The sequence below is a fragment of the Pholcus phalangioides genome, unplaced genomic scaffold (assembly GCF_987345545.1).
Source record: "Pholcus phalangioides strain wild (caught in Gottingen) unplaced genomic scaffold, Ppha-v1.0 ptg000040l_1, whole genome shotgun sequence".
In the NCBI taxonomy this organism is placed as follows: domain Eukaryota; kingdom Metazoa; phylum Arthropoda; class Arachnida; order Araneae; family Pholcidae; genus Pholcus; species Pholcus phalangioides.
In genome coordinates this window covers 975,478-993,507 of record NW_028301626.1, presented here as the reverse complement: position 1 = coordinate 993,507, position 18,030 = coordinate 975,478, and the positions used below count along the sequence as shown (strand labels likewise).

The window sequence follows — 18,030 nt, the reverse complement described above, 5'->3', positions numbered from 1 at the left end:
CCGGCTAGATTTTTCACATACCCCTCCTCTATATTAAATTTATAGTGTGAAAAACAAAAAATGATGAAAATCATATCAAGCCTCGGGCTGCGGCTCTGTCAGTCCCACTGTTGTGAGGGGTCATGCCCGGGGGGGTCTCATGTCCATAAGTGACCCACCTTATGGTATTTTGTATAGTACAATAAATTTTGAAAATAAGTAGGAAATATGTAAGCTGTTTATTTCCGGCTAAGTATGGGACTACCATGGCATCACTTTGCCTAGGGGGCTCATGATGGTGAGACGGTCCTGAATAGTACTCGGATTAGCGGGGAGCTCAATAAATTCTAGACCAGTGGTCTGGAGGCCACTGCAGAATTATTTGCAGAATTTTCATTCAGTATAAATTCACTGAAAAAAATCAATTCAATACGCATAAAGGACCTTGCTTCTAGATGAGGGTCGAAGACTCTGGGTAATACAGGGGAGTCACGGGAAAAAAATATGCTTCAAAGAGGGCTACGGGCAAAAAAGGGTACACAAAAGACATAAAAAGTAACAAAAATTACGCAAAATACAAAACTCTTCACAAAGATATATACAGCGAAATCACAGCAAAAATCCTCTAAAGTCGGTAACAGACGAATGAAAAATATCCAGATGTCGAGGACGCTCATTATAAAATTCGGAAAATCTGTTTATACAGCACAGTAATTACCAATATTAGTATTGAATGATTTGACGGCAAATAAGCAATTAGATCTTGTATTATGTCACTTAATATTGAAACAGATTTCGTTAAGAATGGTTATGCAATCAATTTGGTTAGTCAACAGTTTCCTGGAAAAAAAATAACGAGCGAGTGATTTCTGCGTTTTTGTAAACTAATAACATTGAAACTGTTTTGTAGATGAGTGGCAGATAGAATATTGTTATAAGGACCATATTTTTTGAAATATAAATACCTTAGAAAATTGTTTTGAATCATTTCAAGACTCATAATATGGCAAACGGGAAATGGCTTCCAGATAATTGAAGTGTATTCCAGTTTGGATCTTATAAGCGTATTAAAAAGGGATATTAAAGTATTACTATCGTTGAAACCTCTCGACATTATTTTAAGCAAGCCAAGTTTTTTATATGACGCAGAACAAAGATTTCTAATGTGATCAGCAAAGTTAAAATTGGTACTAGTATAAATAACGCCCAAATCGGTCGCAGAGGTTCTTCTAAGCAATTGGCTATAATTAATGCTTTGCGTAAAAAAGATGGGATTCTTTTTCACCATTCGTGAAGTAAAGGCAACAACTCATTTTGTAGGCTATAACATACACCAGTACAATCAATACTTTTAGAAATCTTCAACTCATCATTAAAGAGTAGACAATTTTTAAAAGTGCGGATAGATCATTGATAAAAATGATAAATAACAACGGGCCTAGGATACACACCAGAGGCACACCAGAACTAGCAACAAATAATTGGCTTAAATTTGATTTATAGAATACATACAACACTCTATTGGATAAGTGGGAAATAAGCCTTTCCAACTAGGTCAGAATTAAAACCGATTTTACTAATTTTTCTAATAAGAATTCCATGATCGATATGATCAAAAGCTTTTGAAAAATCAGTATATATGACATCAAGTTGTCGTTTGTTATGTATGGCGTCGATAATACAGGCATTAAGACTCAGGAGATTAGTGACAGCGCAAAATCTACCATCGAAAAAACCATGTTGATTCGCGAAAATACAGGACTTGTATCGATTCGACGATTTTAGTGAACGGAGATAAAATAACAACTGGTTTATAGTTCTCAATACAAGATTTGTCACCTTTTATGAAGATGGGAACAACTTTTTGCTCTCTTCCACTCGGCAGTAAAAACTTTTGGTATTAATTGATAAATTGAAAATAATTAGCAACGGAAAATCAAAATTTATAGCGCAAGCTTTAACTACAGGGTGGACAAAAAGTCCGTAGTCCGTAGAAACATTGAAAATTCATAAAAACCAGAAAAATAACCGAAATAAAAAAACGGTTTGCAGGGTTAGCATCGGTAGGTCACACGAATTTTAAGACGGGGAAAAAAATAACTCAAAAAAGTATATAGGCCCATATATATGACTGACTGATTCATCATCACCGAGTCGAAACTGCTGAAGCAATAAACATGAAATTCGGTCGGTTGTTTTATTTCATGACGTAAAAACTCACCTAGAGGGGGGGGGGTTTAGAAATTCAGCCGCTAAAGTGGTCATGAGGGGAGTTCAAAGGTTGCATGGGACAATAATCGCTGAGCCGAAATCACCGAAGCTACAAATATGAAATTTGGTCAGCAGTTTTATTTTCTAATGTGAAAACTCACTAACGATGGATTTTTAAAAATTTATACTATAAGAGGGACATGGGGGGGGGGTTAAAGGTTATATGGGGCAATCATCGCTGAGCGCAAACCGCTGAAAGCTATAAATATGAAATTCGGTCGGTATTACATTTTATAATATAAAGACTCGCCAAGACGGTATTTCTGGAAATGCAGCACCCAAGGTGGGGGTCATGAGAGATTCAAATGAAGGAAGGAATCATCGCCAAGCAAATTTCAGATAATCGAATCCAGCCAAGCGAAGCCGCGGGTAACAGCTAGTTTGAAATATAATCATAGCAATTTTCAAAACATTTTTTGGTGTAATCCGTGATCGCGAGACAATAGCGATGTCTCTACGTGGGTGTTTATTTCTGAGAAACCGGGGAGATGGTGGATCTGATGTAACTACGAAGAGCTACGTTTAGAGAGAGAGAGAGAGGAGAGAGAGGGGGGGGGGGACCCTGCTACTGCCACCTACCAAATAAAAACCCGGTGTGCGGCATGGAAATTAACAATTGTGACCACCATGTACATGCCGCACACCGATGCAGATTGTATGTGCCATGTAATACCGGTTACTGTGCTCACAAAAAAGCAATTTAATTCTGCGGCAAACATGAAAAAATAGTGTCCGGTATTTTGGCGCATGGAATTTATACCATGATGGTATGAAGCATATTGTCTATTTTCATGCTGCTCACCGGTTTTAAACCACTACTACTACTCGTACATATTCCGCTCAGAAATTTCAAACAAATCTGTTTATATAGGAACGTTTTGCGCGCGTGTGTGTGTGTGTTATGAGAGCAAATAAATACGTGATCTTCACGTATTCCCAAGGAATCAGCATCATCCGTCCAGGGAATTTGCTAGTGTTAGTAGACATCCATGCTCGAATCCAGACCTGCACAGTGAGAAGCTAGTTCCCTAACCACTCGACTGCCAGGTGGCAATCGTTATGTGGCAAGGTTATGCTTGTTTTGCGCTCTTGCTGGTGCCGGTTTAAAACCAACAATCAATTTTAATTCAACAATTACGACAGATGGTTTTGTTTGCATTTGTCAGGTGGCAGCAGGAGTCCCAGCATATATAAATCTTACATATAAATGTGAAAGTATGTCTGTGTGTATGTATGTCTGTTCTTTATACAAATCTACAGTTTTAGGCCGATCGTCGCCAGATTTTGCATATATACCAAACAGGACCGGGATTGAACCGTAGGCTACTTTAAAAGTTCATCAGAGCTGGGCAAATGCCCGAAATGGGCAAAAAAACTGTCGGGCAACAATGGTTTTGGGGCCTCAACAATTACTTTCGGAACGTTTACTTTGGTTACCGTGGTTTCCAACAATGCGTTTCAGACGTGTATATACGCCTTTACAATGGTCTGTCACACCTTTAATTCGGTTATTATAACAGCTTATTCCTTTATAACGGTTTGTAACTTTTCCAATCCTCCCAGTAATTGAAGAAAACCCGGGAAGAGCGCCGGGTATTTCTGCTAGCCTATATACAGGGTGGCCTGTAAGTGCTAATGCGGCCTTTATCTCATCAACCGCCCATCGTAAAGGTATAGTTTCAATTTAAAAAATGCTTAAAAGACGTTTGAATAATATTCGCTACACAAGCTGGACGTATGACGTCGCTAACAACAGAGAACAACAACTACGACGAAAAAACTGGGAATAAAAATGTGTAACGCCAACTGATGAACTCAATGCTTGCCTCAAATCATCAACACTCTGGCACGAAGCTAAAAAATTATCATTATCCACCAACATGCGAATTCAACTGCAAAATGACTCAGCACTGCTATCATTTTCGCATCAGTTGACCAAACAGTAGACCCAAGCACTGGACTGATAACGTTCCCAAATGGATTTTGCCAGTTATTATATATATAAACTCAGTTAAAGAACTTGCAGACAAAGTCTTCCCAAACATTCAACAAAATCACCAAAACCATGAGTGGCTTTGTGAGAAAGCGATTCTGGCATCGAAAAATGACAGTGTGAACAAGATCAACGACAAAATCCTAAAAATTATTCCGGGATCAACTCCACATCTTACAAATCGGTTTACACTGTCACAGACTCAGCGCAGACAGTTCTGTAACCTGCAGAATTTCTTAACTCTTTGGATATTCCGGGTGTGCCACGACACAATTTGACCCTCAAAGTCGGAGCACCTATAATGCTTTTAAGAAATTTGGAGACACCGAGACTCCGCAATGGCAAGTGAGGTAAATTGCAATATAGCGATATGGCCAGAGTTGGTGTTTGGTGAAGAAACTGAGTAAAGAAATTGCACAATTGCATCATTGATCTAACTGGATGTGCCAAAGAAGAAGACGTCCTCATTCCACGTATCCCAATTATCACTGAAGAAATGTCATTTACATTCAAGCGATTACAGTCCCCGATTCGGTTAGCTTTTGCCATGACAATCAACAAAGCGCAAGGCCAGTCGTTAGCAGTGACAGGTATCAACCTACTTGAGCCCTGTTTTTCACACGGACTGCTTTTCGTCGCCTGTTCGCGTGTTGGTAATAGCAAAAATTTGTACATCTACACACCAGATGGAAAAAAAAAATATATTGTGTATCCACAAGCGATTGCCTGAAGTTTTTAATTAAAATATTTAAAAATAAAAGTAATTTTTTCTTACTTGTGATGCAGAAATTTTTTTGATTAAGAAATAATTAATAAGCTATACGTGTATAAATTTTTTACGGGGCGGGCAACGTCACCGGGTATCAGCTAGTGTGAAATATAATATATAAATCTGAGGGTTTGGTATAAGAAATTTTCCTACTATTATTGTTTTTTCCACAGGTTCGCAAATATTTCTCCCATTTATGTCGGTCCGCGAAATTGTTCAGTTAATTTCACCGGTCTGCAAGTAGAAAAAGGTTGAATGTATTAGGGGGGGGCTTCCAACTAGTCAGAATAATCAGATCCAAATCGAGAGTCCCAGATTGCTAAGCAATCTAAGCAAGATGGCGATTATAATCAGAATCAAGTGATTCAGTTTGTATTCATCGACCAGAAAGTTATCCAAATCCATGATCCAATTATCAGAGAGAAGATGATGAGGGGAATCTCGAATATTTGTTGCTTTATCCGATTGCTCTTCCAGCAGAAACGTTGCGGAAAAACCATTAAAAGATAAATGCCCCGGCAATTCAGCCATGAGAGAGAGAGAGAGAGAGTGTAAGGGAAAAATACCGAAAAGTTAAAATTCTCTCCCTCTTCCCAAAGTAACAAACGATTTGCCTTCAGGGAGGAAAAACAAAAAATGGAAACTCGTAAAGTAATTATCGGTAAAAACTTGAATGGCATCGTGCCAAACGAAAGAAAGCAATCGTTCCGCCATTACAAAAAAGAAATTGAGAATGGCCATCTATTTAGGAACCCATAACGACTGCGCATACTTACTCTCCTCCATTGTTAGTAAAAAAAGAACAACATACGGACCGTTGATTGGCCGACACACAGAAGTTCAAACTTGCAATTGAATAATGGCTCGTACCCTGTTATATTTTAGTTTTGGGCCCCCCCCCCCTCTTTTTTTGAAGGGCTCATTGAGAGTCAATTCGAGGTCGAGACAACATTGACACGCACTTAAATGGAACCAATTCTCCAGAGAGGTTCCCTCGAGGTCCAAACCAACAACTCAATTTTCCAAAGAACATTTCTTTTTCTTTCAAAACTGGAAGGTTATAGTCACCGTAGGAAAGTTTGAAATTGTTTTGAATCCATAGTCGGCAGTCGGTGCCAAATGCCACATGTTTTCAGAAATAGTTGAAAAGGTTGGGGGGCTGCCTAAATTAAGATATTTAATAGTCCCAGTAACCTATAAATGCTATAATTTGATTTCCTATTTGAAAATGTAAAAGGAAGTAGTGTTAGGCTGATTCCGTCGAATTAAATAAACGTCTGAGTGTTGCTTCACAACTAGTCCTAAGCGGTGAAGTACCCTCAAAAATTCTTTAGTACTCCAAAGAGACACGAGAATGGACTCTGATATGTCTCGCAAAGTGAAATCTGGTGATGCTATCTTTTTTTTTTTTTTTTTGGGTAAAGTAGTGCATCGAATAGGTCTCGGTTATCGTCTTCAATCTCATTTTAGCATCCAATAAAATTGATTTGTGTAGCACAAAGGAAAATCTATACTTTGAAACACAGTAGACTTGCCAACGGAAAACCGATTTCTGCCAATGCAGCGTACTAGCTACACCGGAAAACTCTCCTCACAAGAAATTAGGCCTTCTTTCTGAGGGGAGGTACCGAAATCTAATTCTGGTTGTTTGAGAACTATACGTGTAATGCCAATCTAAACTTTTGGAAAATGACTGTGGTCTACGTAATTTATAGAGCAGTCTAAAACTGCCCATCGCCCAGAGCCATCTAAACATAGTAAACAAAAAGTACAATAACCGGTCACGTGTAGTATCTTATCTATGACATAATAGAAGAAACCAGACTATAAATTCATATAATTTTCATCCCACTGGGCACAGATATTATGAAAATATAGAATGGAAACAGCCTGGTTTGCTGAAGATGATAACGTAATTTTAAAAACCGTCAGATTGAACAAATCGAGACTTTTCATTCTGATCACGTGCCACGCGATTACAAAAAAAAAAGCAGCAGCTGGTATTATTTATCTCTCGACAGCACCATGAGCACTGGGCCAACACTCCCTAAAGAAGGGTTTTTGCCCGGGATAAGCCCTCCCCCCCCCCCTCTTTAGGGGGTTGTTTGACTGAAGGGGAGAGTCCTCAAGTCTGGCAGAATTTATGTTGCAACGTCTCGTCGCTCAGGGAGGCGAATTGGATTCGGTAATTAGAGGCATTACTTACTTCTTAGTTAAAAAATATAACTTTTTATATTTACATCTTCAGATACTAACGGCACGCAGGCCTAACGGACGTTTTTACACTCTTCGGTGTGTTTACCTATCAACTTACTCTTCTTCTTTTCCCTCATGCGCGTGCACACCCACACAAAGATCGTCCGTGACGTCACAGCTGTCGGTTTTTATTTGTTGGAGGCGGCACCGCAGTACCCCTTCGCAGTGTTCGTGAACACGTCAAGGCACGAACCTGTCCACAAACTTGACTTTGCGACCGGACCGCGTCTTTCGAATGTCCTTCACTCGCGGGTCTTCTGGTGGATCGCTCGTGCGTATTTCTCGGCTTGATGACGGTGGGACTTCAGCATCTTGAGGCATGAAAGCGAGCTTGATTCGATCGATGCTCATGACGTACACCTTTCCCTTCTTCAGTATCTTGAAGACATTTTTCTCCCGCTGTAGCACCGGATAAGGGCGTTCATACCGTGATTCCAAGGGACCTCTCACTCGGTTGATCCGCAAAAATACATGCGAGCATCTTGCAAGGTCCTTGTGGATGAAGATATCTGTGGAACCGTGAGAGGACGTCGGCTTTGGTCTAATTTTAAGGCTTCGGCTAAATTTAATAAATACTAAAAAAATTAGCACCTTTACCGGAGATTACACATAATGCCCAAGCGTCGTTGGGTCAACTAAATTTGTTACTTTTGCCGGTTATTATGCATAATTGTCATTTCGTATTGGTAAATATGATAAATCGTGACATTGTCGTGATAAGATTTAGATGGCCGTACTAATCAGCCAAAGTCTGAACCGGATTTAATTAACACTGATTTAACGAATTTCTGCGAAAATACAAACTCCTATTCCACAAATTCTTTGATTTAATGATTTTTCACAAGTTTATGTGTGCGTATACAATCAGACCCCCCCCCCCAATGTAACAAATTCCTACTTGACGAATTCTACAATCGGATCTCGATACAACGGACATACGGACATCAAATTCACCAATTACACTAATATAATATGCATGATAACCGGTAAAAGTGATAAATTTCATGCATTTATCAAATTAACCAGGTACGCTTGGGTAGTATATATAATCAACGGTAAAAAAATATTTTTTTTATTTATCAAATTTACCAACGACACTTGGGTATTATGCATAATAGCCAATAAAAGTGATAAATTTATCAAACTTACCAATACGATTGGTAAGTATGCATAATAACCGGTTATTATGTACAATAACCGATTTATCATATTTACCGTGACCACTTTATTAATTATACTATCGAGTGATGACTAAGCTAGCGTATTCTGGATCTCACTGAAGGCGGAGCTATCTTGTCACTGTGGTGGAGCCTCTATGTGGGATTAAGGAGACTTAAGAAAAGGATCCTCGTTTGATCTCAGAAGTGGGACGCAAGGAGCGTCGGTTGACTTTCGAAATTGTAGGTACAGTCGTGGACACCATGGCAAGCGCGGATCCGGTGCGATCGGTGTGATCCGGGGGGGGGGCGATTTTTTACAGTGAAGGTTTCGATCAGTGTGGCCCAACCCAGTGTTCGCAGACGCCAAACATGCTTAAAATATAAAAATTGGTATTTTTGAAAAATTAATTAAAAATTAGAATTATTTATACCTTTAAATTAATTAATACTTTAAATTTTTAAAATTTAAATTAATTAAAAACTAAATCTAAATTAAAATTTATATTAATAAAAATTATATTTTCTTCAATAAGCAACACACTTATTTAAGAAATTGCTTGTAGCAACTAATGTTACAGTTAATGAATTGGCTGTTTTTGATAATAAATTTGGACATTTGTTCTGGCTACCCTCGCCAAAAATTGTTCGAGGGGCAGACTGATTAATGGGCTATATTTTAAACGTTGTAAGGCCGCCTGCAGTCGAGTGGTTAGGGAGCAAACCTCTGACTGGGTAGGTCTGGGTTCGAATCCCGCCGTGGATATCTACTAACACTAATAAATTCCTTGGACAGATCATAAAGATATCTTGGGAATACGTGAAGATCACGTTAATTCTGATGCACATTACCAGCTACAAAAAAATTATTTACATATTAAGTGCAATTATACAAATAAATGAGTACTTTGCAGATGAAAAGGGAGCAGAATGGCAAAAGCATATGAAGAATTGATATTTTAAAATGTTCCTAGAATCCTACTTCCTTCTCCTTTGCTTGATAAAAATTAAGGCTCACAGTCAACCGGACAAAACAATATACACAAATATAAATGCATCTGGATGTATTCGATAAATATTTTTTTCAACTTTTCATATCAAAGTAGGTAGATACTTTCCTTATTAATGTAATTTTTGATCCCCGTAAAAGTATTCAATATTTGTCTTTGCGACGTTTTGATAACAATTACGTAGAATAATATGAATAAAATAAGGATCTCGGTCAACCAAAGAAAACGAATTCTGAGCTACCTCGGATACCAGAAACCTTGTTTAATAGAGACGATCCTTGAATATTTGAAGGGAAAAAAATTAATCCAAACCACAAAACAAATCAGTTATCAATTAAGTATGTACTGCACACACAATGGCAATCCCTTTCCCGTAACGGGTTGCACTGTGCTTGTGAAAAATGTATGTAAGACAGTTTCGGTTTCAGTACAGCACAGGATAGTTTTGTTCATAGTTTTTCACATGATTCAGATTTTGCGTGCCGGGACTGGCCAAACGAGCTTCATTTACATCAGTGAGGGACCCTCAGACGAGCCCTCTGTGGTCTCTGCTCGTTTCGCTCAGTACCTTGTTCAGTCTTTATCCTTGATCTGCTTTGCGTATGCACAGAAAAGGTTGGAAACCAATGCTGAAAACTCAAGTGTCCACAGCCGAGATCCACTCACTTCAGCAAATTTTGGTGTTTACGAGTGATTTGCATTTTTTAAATAATAATTTATTATGATTATCAAGTGCACAATATCAATTTTAAGCTTCTTTGTCCAAAAAGATTCCTCTCGTGGCTAAATTTAATTCCCGCAGAACATCCGACACCAAACAATCAATTTCATATAGTGGATTCCACTTATGATGTACCTTCCTGAACTTATGGGGGGAGGCGGGTTTGATGCCCTGGGCGCTGGACCGGGAAAGGCGTAATTCATCCTTTTATACTTCCTTTCAACATTACGGTGAGAGGCAAAATGCTGACCAAGTATCTGGTCACGTCACTGCTTTTTCCCGGTTAGTACGATTCATTTTCGTGATCTCATCTTTCACTAATACTCATTGATATTTCCCCGTATAAAACGTTTTTCATGACGGTTTTTGGAGAAATGTTATAAGCGGGAACCACTTGTGCAACGTTTAATCTAGGTATTTATTTATTTGCACTTGAAAGATTTCAAATTATAAAGGCTTCAAATTATTGGTTTGGGCCGAGGCCTATGTTTTCAGATATTATAGAGAGGCTATGTTCAAAATCCCACTTTCTGAAGCAGGGCTCAAGAGACCGGCTATGACTTCTTTTATTCTCTTAAGATCACCATAAGAAAGTTCAAGGTCACACTTCCTATGGTGCACAAATTTGAGAAGAAAAGGAATAAAAAATTAAGAATTAATAAAGAAAAAAAAATGAGGTAACCGGAATTACGTTTGCTTGAAGGCTCTTGGGAGGGGCGATAGCCCCATCGCCTATTGTTTGAAGGCTCTTGGGGGGGGGCGTTCGCCTCCATCGCCCCTGCCTGGAATCCGCCACTGCACCATGGTCACCGAGCGTTGTTTGTCAAAGGATCTTCATCCGTCCCAATTTGTGATTCATATTATGAAACATAACTTGCATTAGTAGTTTGGTTTTGCAATGCTATTTAAATGCCAATTTTTTTCTTCTTTTCTATCACGCAGGAGCAATATCGAAACGACTGCAGCATCGCTGTTAGGTTGCTTCAGTGCAAGCCTTCCAACTTTGTGGCACACAAATTCAATTCGGTGAGACATTAATCATGTTTCTTCGATTACGCCAGTGTCGCGAGTAACTGTACCTGCCAATACCGACTCAGAATGGTTATTCTGTAATATCAATAATCGATTTCTCTTTTTTACTAGCTTCCCGCTGATTTCCAGACCAAGGTGAAGCGTCACATCAACCAACAAAACAACAGCGGAACCAACAGCGGCGGTGGGAGGCGATGCTCGTCTTCTGTCGGTACCAACAACAGCTCTCGCACCTCGTCGTCCGCTTCGTCGTCATCTTCCTCGTCGCTGCTGGACCAGTGTCACCCGGATGTGCGCACAATTAAAGTTTCAGTGCCTACGCTCCCGCCAGCGGCCATGGTTTATTCCGTCAACCAGCCGCCGGATCATCGCAACCACCAACAAGGGAACACTAGCACCAACGGAGTCGCCTTCTCTTCTTCCAACGGTTCGACGACCGCTTCTTCTACGTCGTCTAGCGAAGAATCGACCCCTGATCACGTTTCCGCAGCAATCATTGCAAAGGTAGGTAATGCCATTCAGTCGCAGTTCCTATCTCGTTTAGGACCCCACACCCTAAACGGCACACACGCACACGCGCGCGCACACACACAACTGAAATAATGCCGATTTAATTCCTTTTCTCGTCCATAGGTGCTCGAAGAGAGGAGCAGGGAACGCCAGCTGACGGCCCTAGCGAACAGACAGAGCCGCAACGACTTCTATCAGCAGAAAGGCCTAGTTATGATACACACATCGACCCAGACGGTGCAGCCGCAACAGATAACAGCATCCAATCTCTGCAGCCGGTGCAGTTCAAGGATCTTGGCTCAGCCTTCTGCACAACAAGCGGAGGCCATGAATTTCGCGAGGTCTCACCACATCTATAACCAACAGCCTTCTACCATAACCATCAGCACCGAAACGGCCATTTAATTTTACCTTCAGTATAGATAGAATTCACTCCAAAACTACACATAGAGACATAAAATTGTGGTCGTTGTATAACTAGCCTCAACCCTTCCACAATTTTTCTCGAGAAAGGGACCAGACTATCTCTAGAAATACCCTAGAATAACTTTAAGACTTTTAGTTACATTCCTGAAAATGCAGGTTATTGGTCAGTTGCGAATCGTTGATCGACTGACCAGGACATGCAAACCTTCATTTAATCCAATAAGTGGTTCGTTAACAGAACAACAAGAAGCACAAAATACATAGTAATTGGTCACGTGAAATATCCTATCTAAGACATAGAAGAACCAGACCATTAATTCACAAAATTTTCATCCCACTGCGCACAGATATTAGGAAAAGAGAAAATGGAAACAACCTGGTTTCCTGATTGTGATGACGTAATTTCAAAAACCGTCGAGTTGAACCAATCGAGACTTTGAATTCTGATCACGTGTCGTATCACGTGATTACAAAGGGGTAGTATCATTGATCTCTTAAAGTAGACGAGAATATTCTAATACGGTATAAATGAGAGCTTCTTTAATTTTTCTTCTGTAACATTTGAAGAGCTTAGTAACGGTTAATTGAAACTAAATGTGAAAAGGGGAAAATAATTAGCTGCTGAAAAATTAGCTTTTTATCGACATCTTTTGATACTTATGATAATTCGGTAATTAGCGTTTTCCATTTTGAATTGAATTTGATAACTGTGAAATCCGAATCTTTCAAGTCTTTTTGTTTTTCTGATGTCCGCAGAAGCAAATGATTTTCCACTTCCACCCAAGGCCGTTTCAAAAGTATCATGGACCCCCCCCCCCCGAAGGGCATTAGGGTCCTTAATCGCTGGGAAATACTTGCCTATCAATTCAAATACTGTGCTTACTGTTGAAAATTATAGCACCAGTTCTCATTAACATGGGATTTTCTATATGTCTAAGGTCTCCAGGTCATTCCTGAGTGGACTCGTGCATTACGATAGCCTCACTTCAACCATGAGATGTCTCGTAATCGCTGTTACTCAGTTTCTACTTGAATGAGTTTAGTTTAATGTTCAGAGCAAATTCTCAAAACCAGTTTGCGTTGCTAGAAAATCACGCACTTACTCCCCCGTTTGGCGTTTGGTATGTTTGACGCTGTTCTGCGTCTCATGAAAACTTGGGACACAGATGGATACACGGATGAAACAAAACTTGGCTGAAATCCAGATGAACGTTTTAGAATCCTTGGAAGAGTTTCCCCTCCTTTCTGTATCTCGACAAAGTAACCGCATGGGTAAGCTTTCATCGATGGACACTCGATCTGAGAATGACGCTCAACCCGCCTACTGCCTGAAGACTGTCCACAACTGTTCTGAAGCGAATGTTACTATACGGTTCCTCCGTCTAAGGTCGAAGTATAGAATACATATTGGAAGGGTTTCCGATATCTATTCGCAAACACTTAAATCTGGAGAGAAAGGGTGAGAGTGGAGCGATTCTCTCAACACCCCCCAACAACTTTAAATATCAGCCACATCTTGTGCTGTATGTGCTTGTGCAATCTTAAGTGTCCTTTGTTAATAACTTTTACCTATATTTTACTACTGTTCTGTAGTAACGCAGACGCCCCGTAAATTCTTTAGAGAGCACTTGGTGACATGATTGTGCCGTGTGAGACCTCCCGCACAATCAATTTTCATCCAGATCCACTGTTTCTGTTTTGGACTTTCCTTCTCTCGTGAAGCAGGACAGACATGCAACTTAACCCTGTGGTATAAACGACATTTTAATAGCAGTGTTGTCTCTATTAAAACAAACCCGCCTCGTACTATGTAACGAGAGTCACTCGTACCAAAAAGCATCAGGCACAAACACACTCTCTAATGTGGATTACAGTATCACACAAGAAAACTATAAAATCACGAGAATTAGTTTAGAATCATTTTCCCACTATGAAAATTTAGCAAGAACAATTCCCATATAATATATATACGAAAATTACCCGTTGTCGGTAATAGGAAATACACGGGGCACGTTCCTCGAAAGTTCGGGCCCAGGGCAAGACCCACTTAGCATTTGAGGAACTCTAACAGAGTATTTTCATGTGACCAGAGAATGCATAAATGTTATAAATTCGTGATTTCCACGGTCTAGGCTTTTCGCAAAGTGACCAGAAAGACCAATGCCTGAAGTATAGCTAATATGCGAAGTGACCACACTTCGAACTTTTAAACGTAACATATTTACTTTCGAAAACAGATTCTGAAGTATGCGACGGCATTTGTGTGTGCTTATTCGACAATACGTCGCGGTTTCCGGTTTTACCAACCCTATTCAAGAATTCAGAAAAATTAGAAAGTACAATATGTTCAATTATATTTTGGTCTTGGGCACGTGCCCTGTTTTTCCATGGGAGAAGATGACACTAAAAAAAAAAAACCAGTAGCACAGCTCATCAGTTAACTGTACATTCAAATATACTGTAAATTTTCAAGTGATTAACTGGAAGGTAAATCACTAAAAAGTACCATGGATAGCTACAGCAGTACCAGTTTCGAAATCGGTAGTATCCACTATCATTATCAGAATCCTTCCGTGATAAGGATGATGATTGGATATTTTCTTTTATACGTGTAGATACTAGAAGCTAACCTCGTTCCCCCCCCCCCCCCATCTTCAAGACGCACTTGATAAGAGGTACAATAATTGCATGTCAACATATATATGTGTATAAATAAAAAACTACATATACCATCAAATTGCGACATTGGTGATATTTTCTAAAAGGTATGTTTCGATGCATTTATTTGAAAAGAAGAAGAATCAAAGCTTTTATTCTTATAGTAACAGTTTTTTGCACTTATTATAATGTGTCTATGATATTTTGATGTAGAAACTTTCTTCTCTCTTTCTCTGATGAAATAATGTTGATGAAGTTAATTATTTTTTAATGAGTAGTGTTTATCGAAGTGGTTATCATATGAATAATTTAGAAAATTATATAGTTTAGGTTTACATCATTTTCCGTTAGGTAGGTGTTCCGTGACGTTGTAGCCAACGAGCGAATCATAACGCGTCCGCGTTGAGATGCGTCTCGTTATTGACTCGAATGTTTATGGATCCCCCCTTCTTATTGGCTCCAACTTTATAACTGCGAACTCAGTGCGCTGAACGGTTTAGAGGTCTAGCGATGACCAGGGAAATTGTTGGACTTGTTGTTTTAGATGTCGCGTAAAGACATTAGTTAATTTTTAAATTTTTTGACATTAATGGAAGTTCTTAGAGAGAATCGGAGATGCCGTACCGATCATGTTTGTGTACTGTGTCATGATGTTGTTGATATTTTATATGAATGATTTGTCACATCTGTATGTATAGTCTGTCCGCAATTAAGATGAGACTTCGTCACTTCCACATTACGTGATTCGCGGGGATTCCAACCGCCTCGTCCTAATCAAATCATGGCCCGCCGCTCTGTCCGATGAAGAGATATAAGCTGGTGGTCGAAAAGGCCTCTGGGCCATGCTGGAGAATATGCGCATAAGGGTGTTGTGAACCTTAAAGTTCGTTTCCTGTGTAATCATAGGCGGTAATAGACTTGGAAGTCTGGGAGGGGGCAAGGTCATTATTGCTGGGGGAGGCACGATGATGATGATGTCAATTTATATACGTATGTGTATAAATATATATACATTAGATCTGCCTACTCCACTTTTGATGCTGGGGCCGCGCCCCCCTTCCCCCGTATCTCCGCCCATGTGTGTAATGCGTGTAGAGTGTTGCCATCTGCCATCAATTTTTCAAACTACGAAGGAGGTGCAATGCATAAATAATCGTACCGTTGGTAGGCTTGTTGATCTCTGTGGAGAGACTTTTTAACGGGTACATCGGCTCGCGTTGATTCCAACGACCGACTTAATGTAGAGCAGACATTATAACTAACTTAGCCGCAAGGTAATCTGCTTATATCCCGCAAGGGACAGAGCAAGGGCCATGTTTGGTTTGGAGACATTATAACTACGTACCTGAAGTTGGTTTTCTGTGGTTTCCAACTTCAAGGCGCGAATGCGAGCCGATCTCCCCCGTTAGAAAGTCTCGCCACAGAGAGCAACAGACCTACAAACACCACAAATTCAATCATAACACATCACTAACTTCACTTCTGAAATATAGATGGCAGCACTGAAAAATCAAACATGACACTACATATGCACTCAGACTGTTAGGTACACACACAGTTACACATCCGGCACAACTCACTAGGTAGTAAATCGCCCATAAATGGTGATAGACCTGAGTTGTGCTCGGTTTGAAAGAAAGAAAAGAAAGACATTATATAACTAGTCCGGAACAAACAACCAAGCTAGCAATCCGAAAGCAGAACAAAATATTAATTTAAAACAATGAAAAAAAAAAAGAAACTTTCTCATAAAACTTTATCGACGTTTACAGTTGGGGGGGGGGGGTCTGGTAGAATACTTTTTCACGTGTAACCATTGTCTTGGAGAACCCCAAAATTCCAAGGAACCCTCGTTGAGAAACAATTTTTTCATACTGTGGTTTCGAATCTGATAGGCGCTGGCAGTGAAAAATGACCGTTGTGTCAGTCACAGGAAGGGGCGTGAGTCAAATTCGCAGCAACCGCTCATTCTCGTAAGGGGCGTGACCAAGTCTCTTCTCGTGCTGGACAGGCCGCACCCACACGAAACTTTCCTCCTTCGAAGGTTTTATGATTCAATGTACAACTGATGGTTCCATTTAGATAAATTCTTTGGTAAACGTCTAGTAAATGCATGTTTCTTTTTGAAATTATTCTAGCCTCCCACTCCCCCTTGTAAACGCACATATAATTGCGGATCGTTATATATACATATATATATACACATACATATTTGTATTATACTCATGCAATACGTGAAACGACATTCTGCTTCCACAAGAACCAATCAAAATGTGTTTCTTTACAACTGTTGTATATGAATTCTTCTATGTAAAAAGAGAAACATATCAGTCTGTATAATCACAGTGTGTAACCAATTTTTTTTGGTTTCATTTTTTTGGTTCCTATATTAAACTATGCATAGACAAACGAATATATATATATATAATATGGATATAAATGTACGTATTTACCAAATGTATGTATTAATTCCCGTACTTGTATGTACAGTATATGGTAATGAATGTGGAAATATACGAGATCAATGTACAGAATATTGGGATTTTTATTATTATTATTTGTTTTGGCAACAAAAATGTAGAACTAGTTTGAGGATGAAGAAAATAATAATAATAAATGTAAACAAGGAAACAAATCTGAACGTTAAACGTAATACAAGATATACGGAAGACTGGATGTTGTGAAGATATTTATTATTTCAGATGTTTTTTTTAATCTGAAAATAATAAATATCTTCACAACATCCAGTCTTCCGTATATCTTGTATTAACAAGTGGAGAGCGACATTCATGTCATGTTAAACGTAATGTTAATGCATAATCTTGTATTGGACATATCAGACTCGTATCAAAATAAGAATAAAAAAAAATCATGCAATAAAATGAGTTACTGTACTTCCAGTCTTCGTGTTTTGGCGTGATTTCTTTTATTTGGCTTGATATATTTTCTTTGTCTTATCAAAGGCCGTAAGCATGCCCCCCCCCACATCCTGTAGCGGGTCCCCTAGTCTGGGATATTTTGCGGGCCCCTCGGCCAGACTTTTAACGGCCCCTTCTGTAGTTAATTTATAGCGTGAAAAAGCAAAAAATGATGAGAACCGTCCCGGGCCCCAGGGCCAAAGCCCTGTCAGCCCCCCCCCCCCCTTCTATGTGGGGGCCATGACAGTAAGTAAAACAACAAAAGTTTACCGTCGCCAGGGAACAAGTTTTCATTTTTTTCCAAACCTCTTTTTTGGATCCATGGCATCC

General features: G+C 39.4%; 1 protein-coding gene across 1 annotated transcript in view; it reads left to right on the top strand.

The window, feature by feature from the left end:
* The window catches only part of LOC149065245 (uncharacterized), a 49,923-nt gene extending 32,241 nt beyond the window's left edge, over positions 1-17,682 (top strand). The window contains exons 6-8 of the mRNA XM_089254124.1: positions 11,099-11,182; positions 11,300-11,692; positions 11,822-17,682. Of these exons, the coding sequence (XP_089110250.1) occupies positions 11,099-11,182; positions 11,300-11,692; positions 11,822-12,103 (759 nt within the window). The 3' untranslated portion in view covers positions 12,104-17,682. The remainder of the gene's footprint in view (positions 1-11,098; positions 11,183-11,299; positions 11,693-11,821) is intronic.
* The last annotated feature ends 348 nt before the right edge of the window (positions 17,683-18,030 follow it).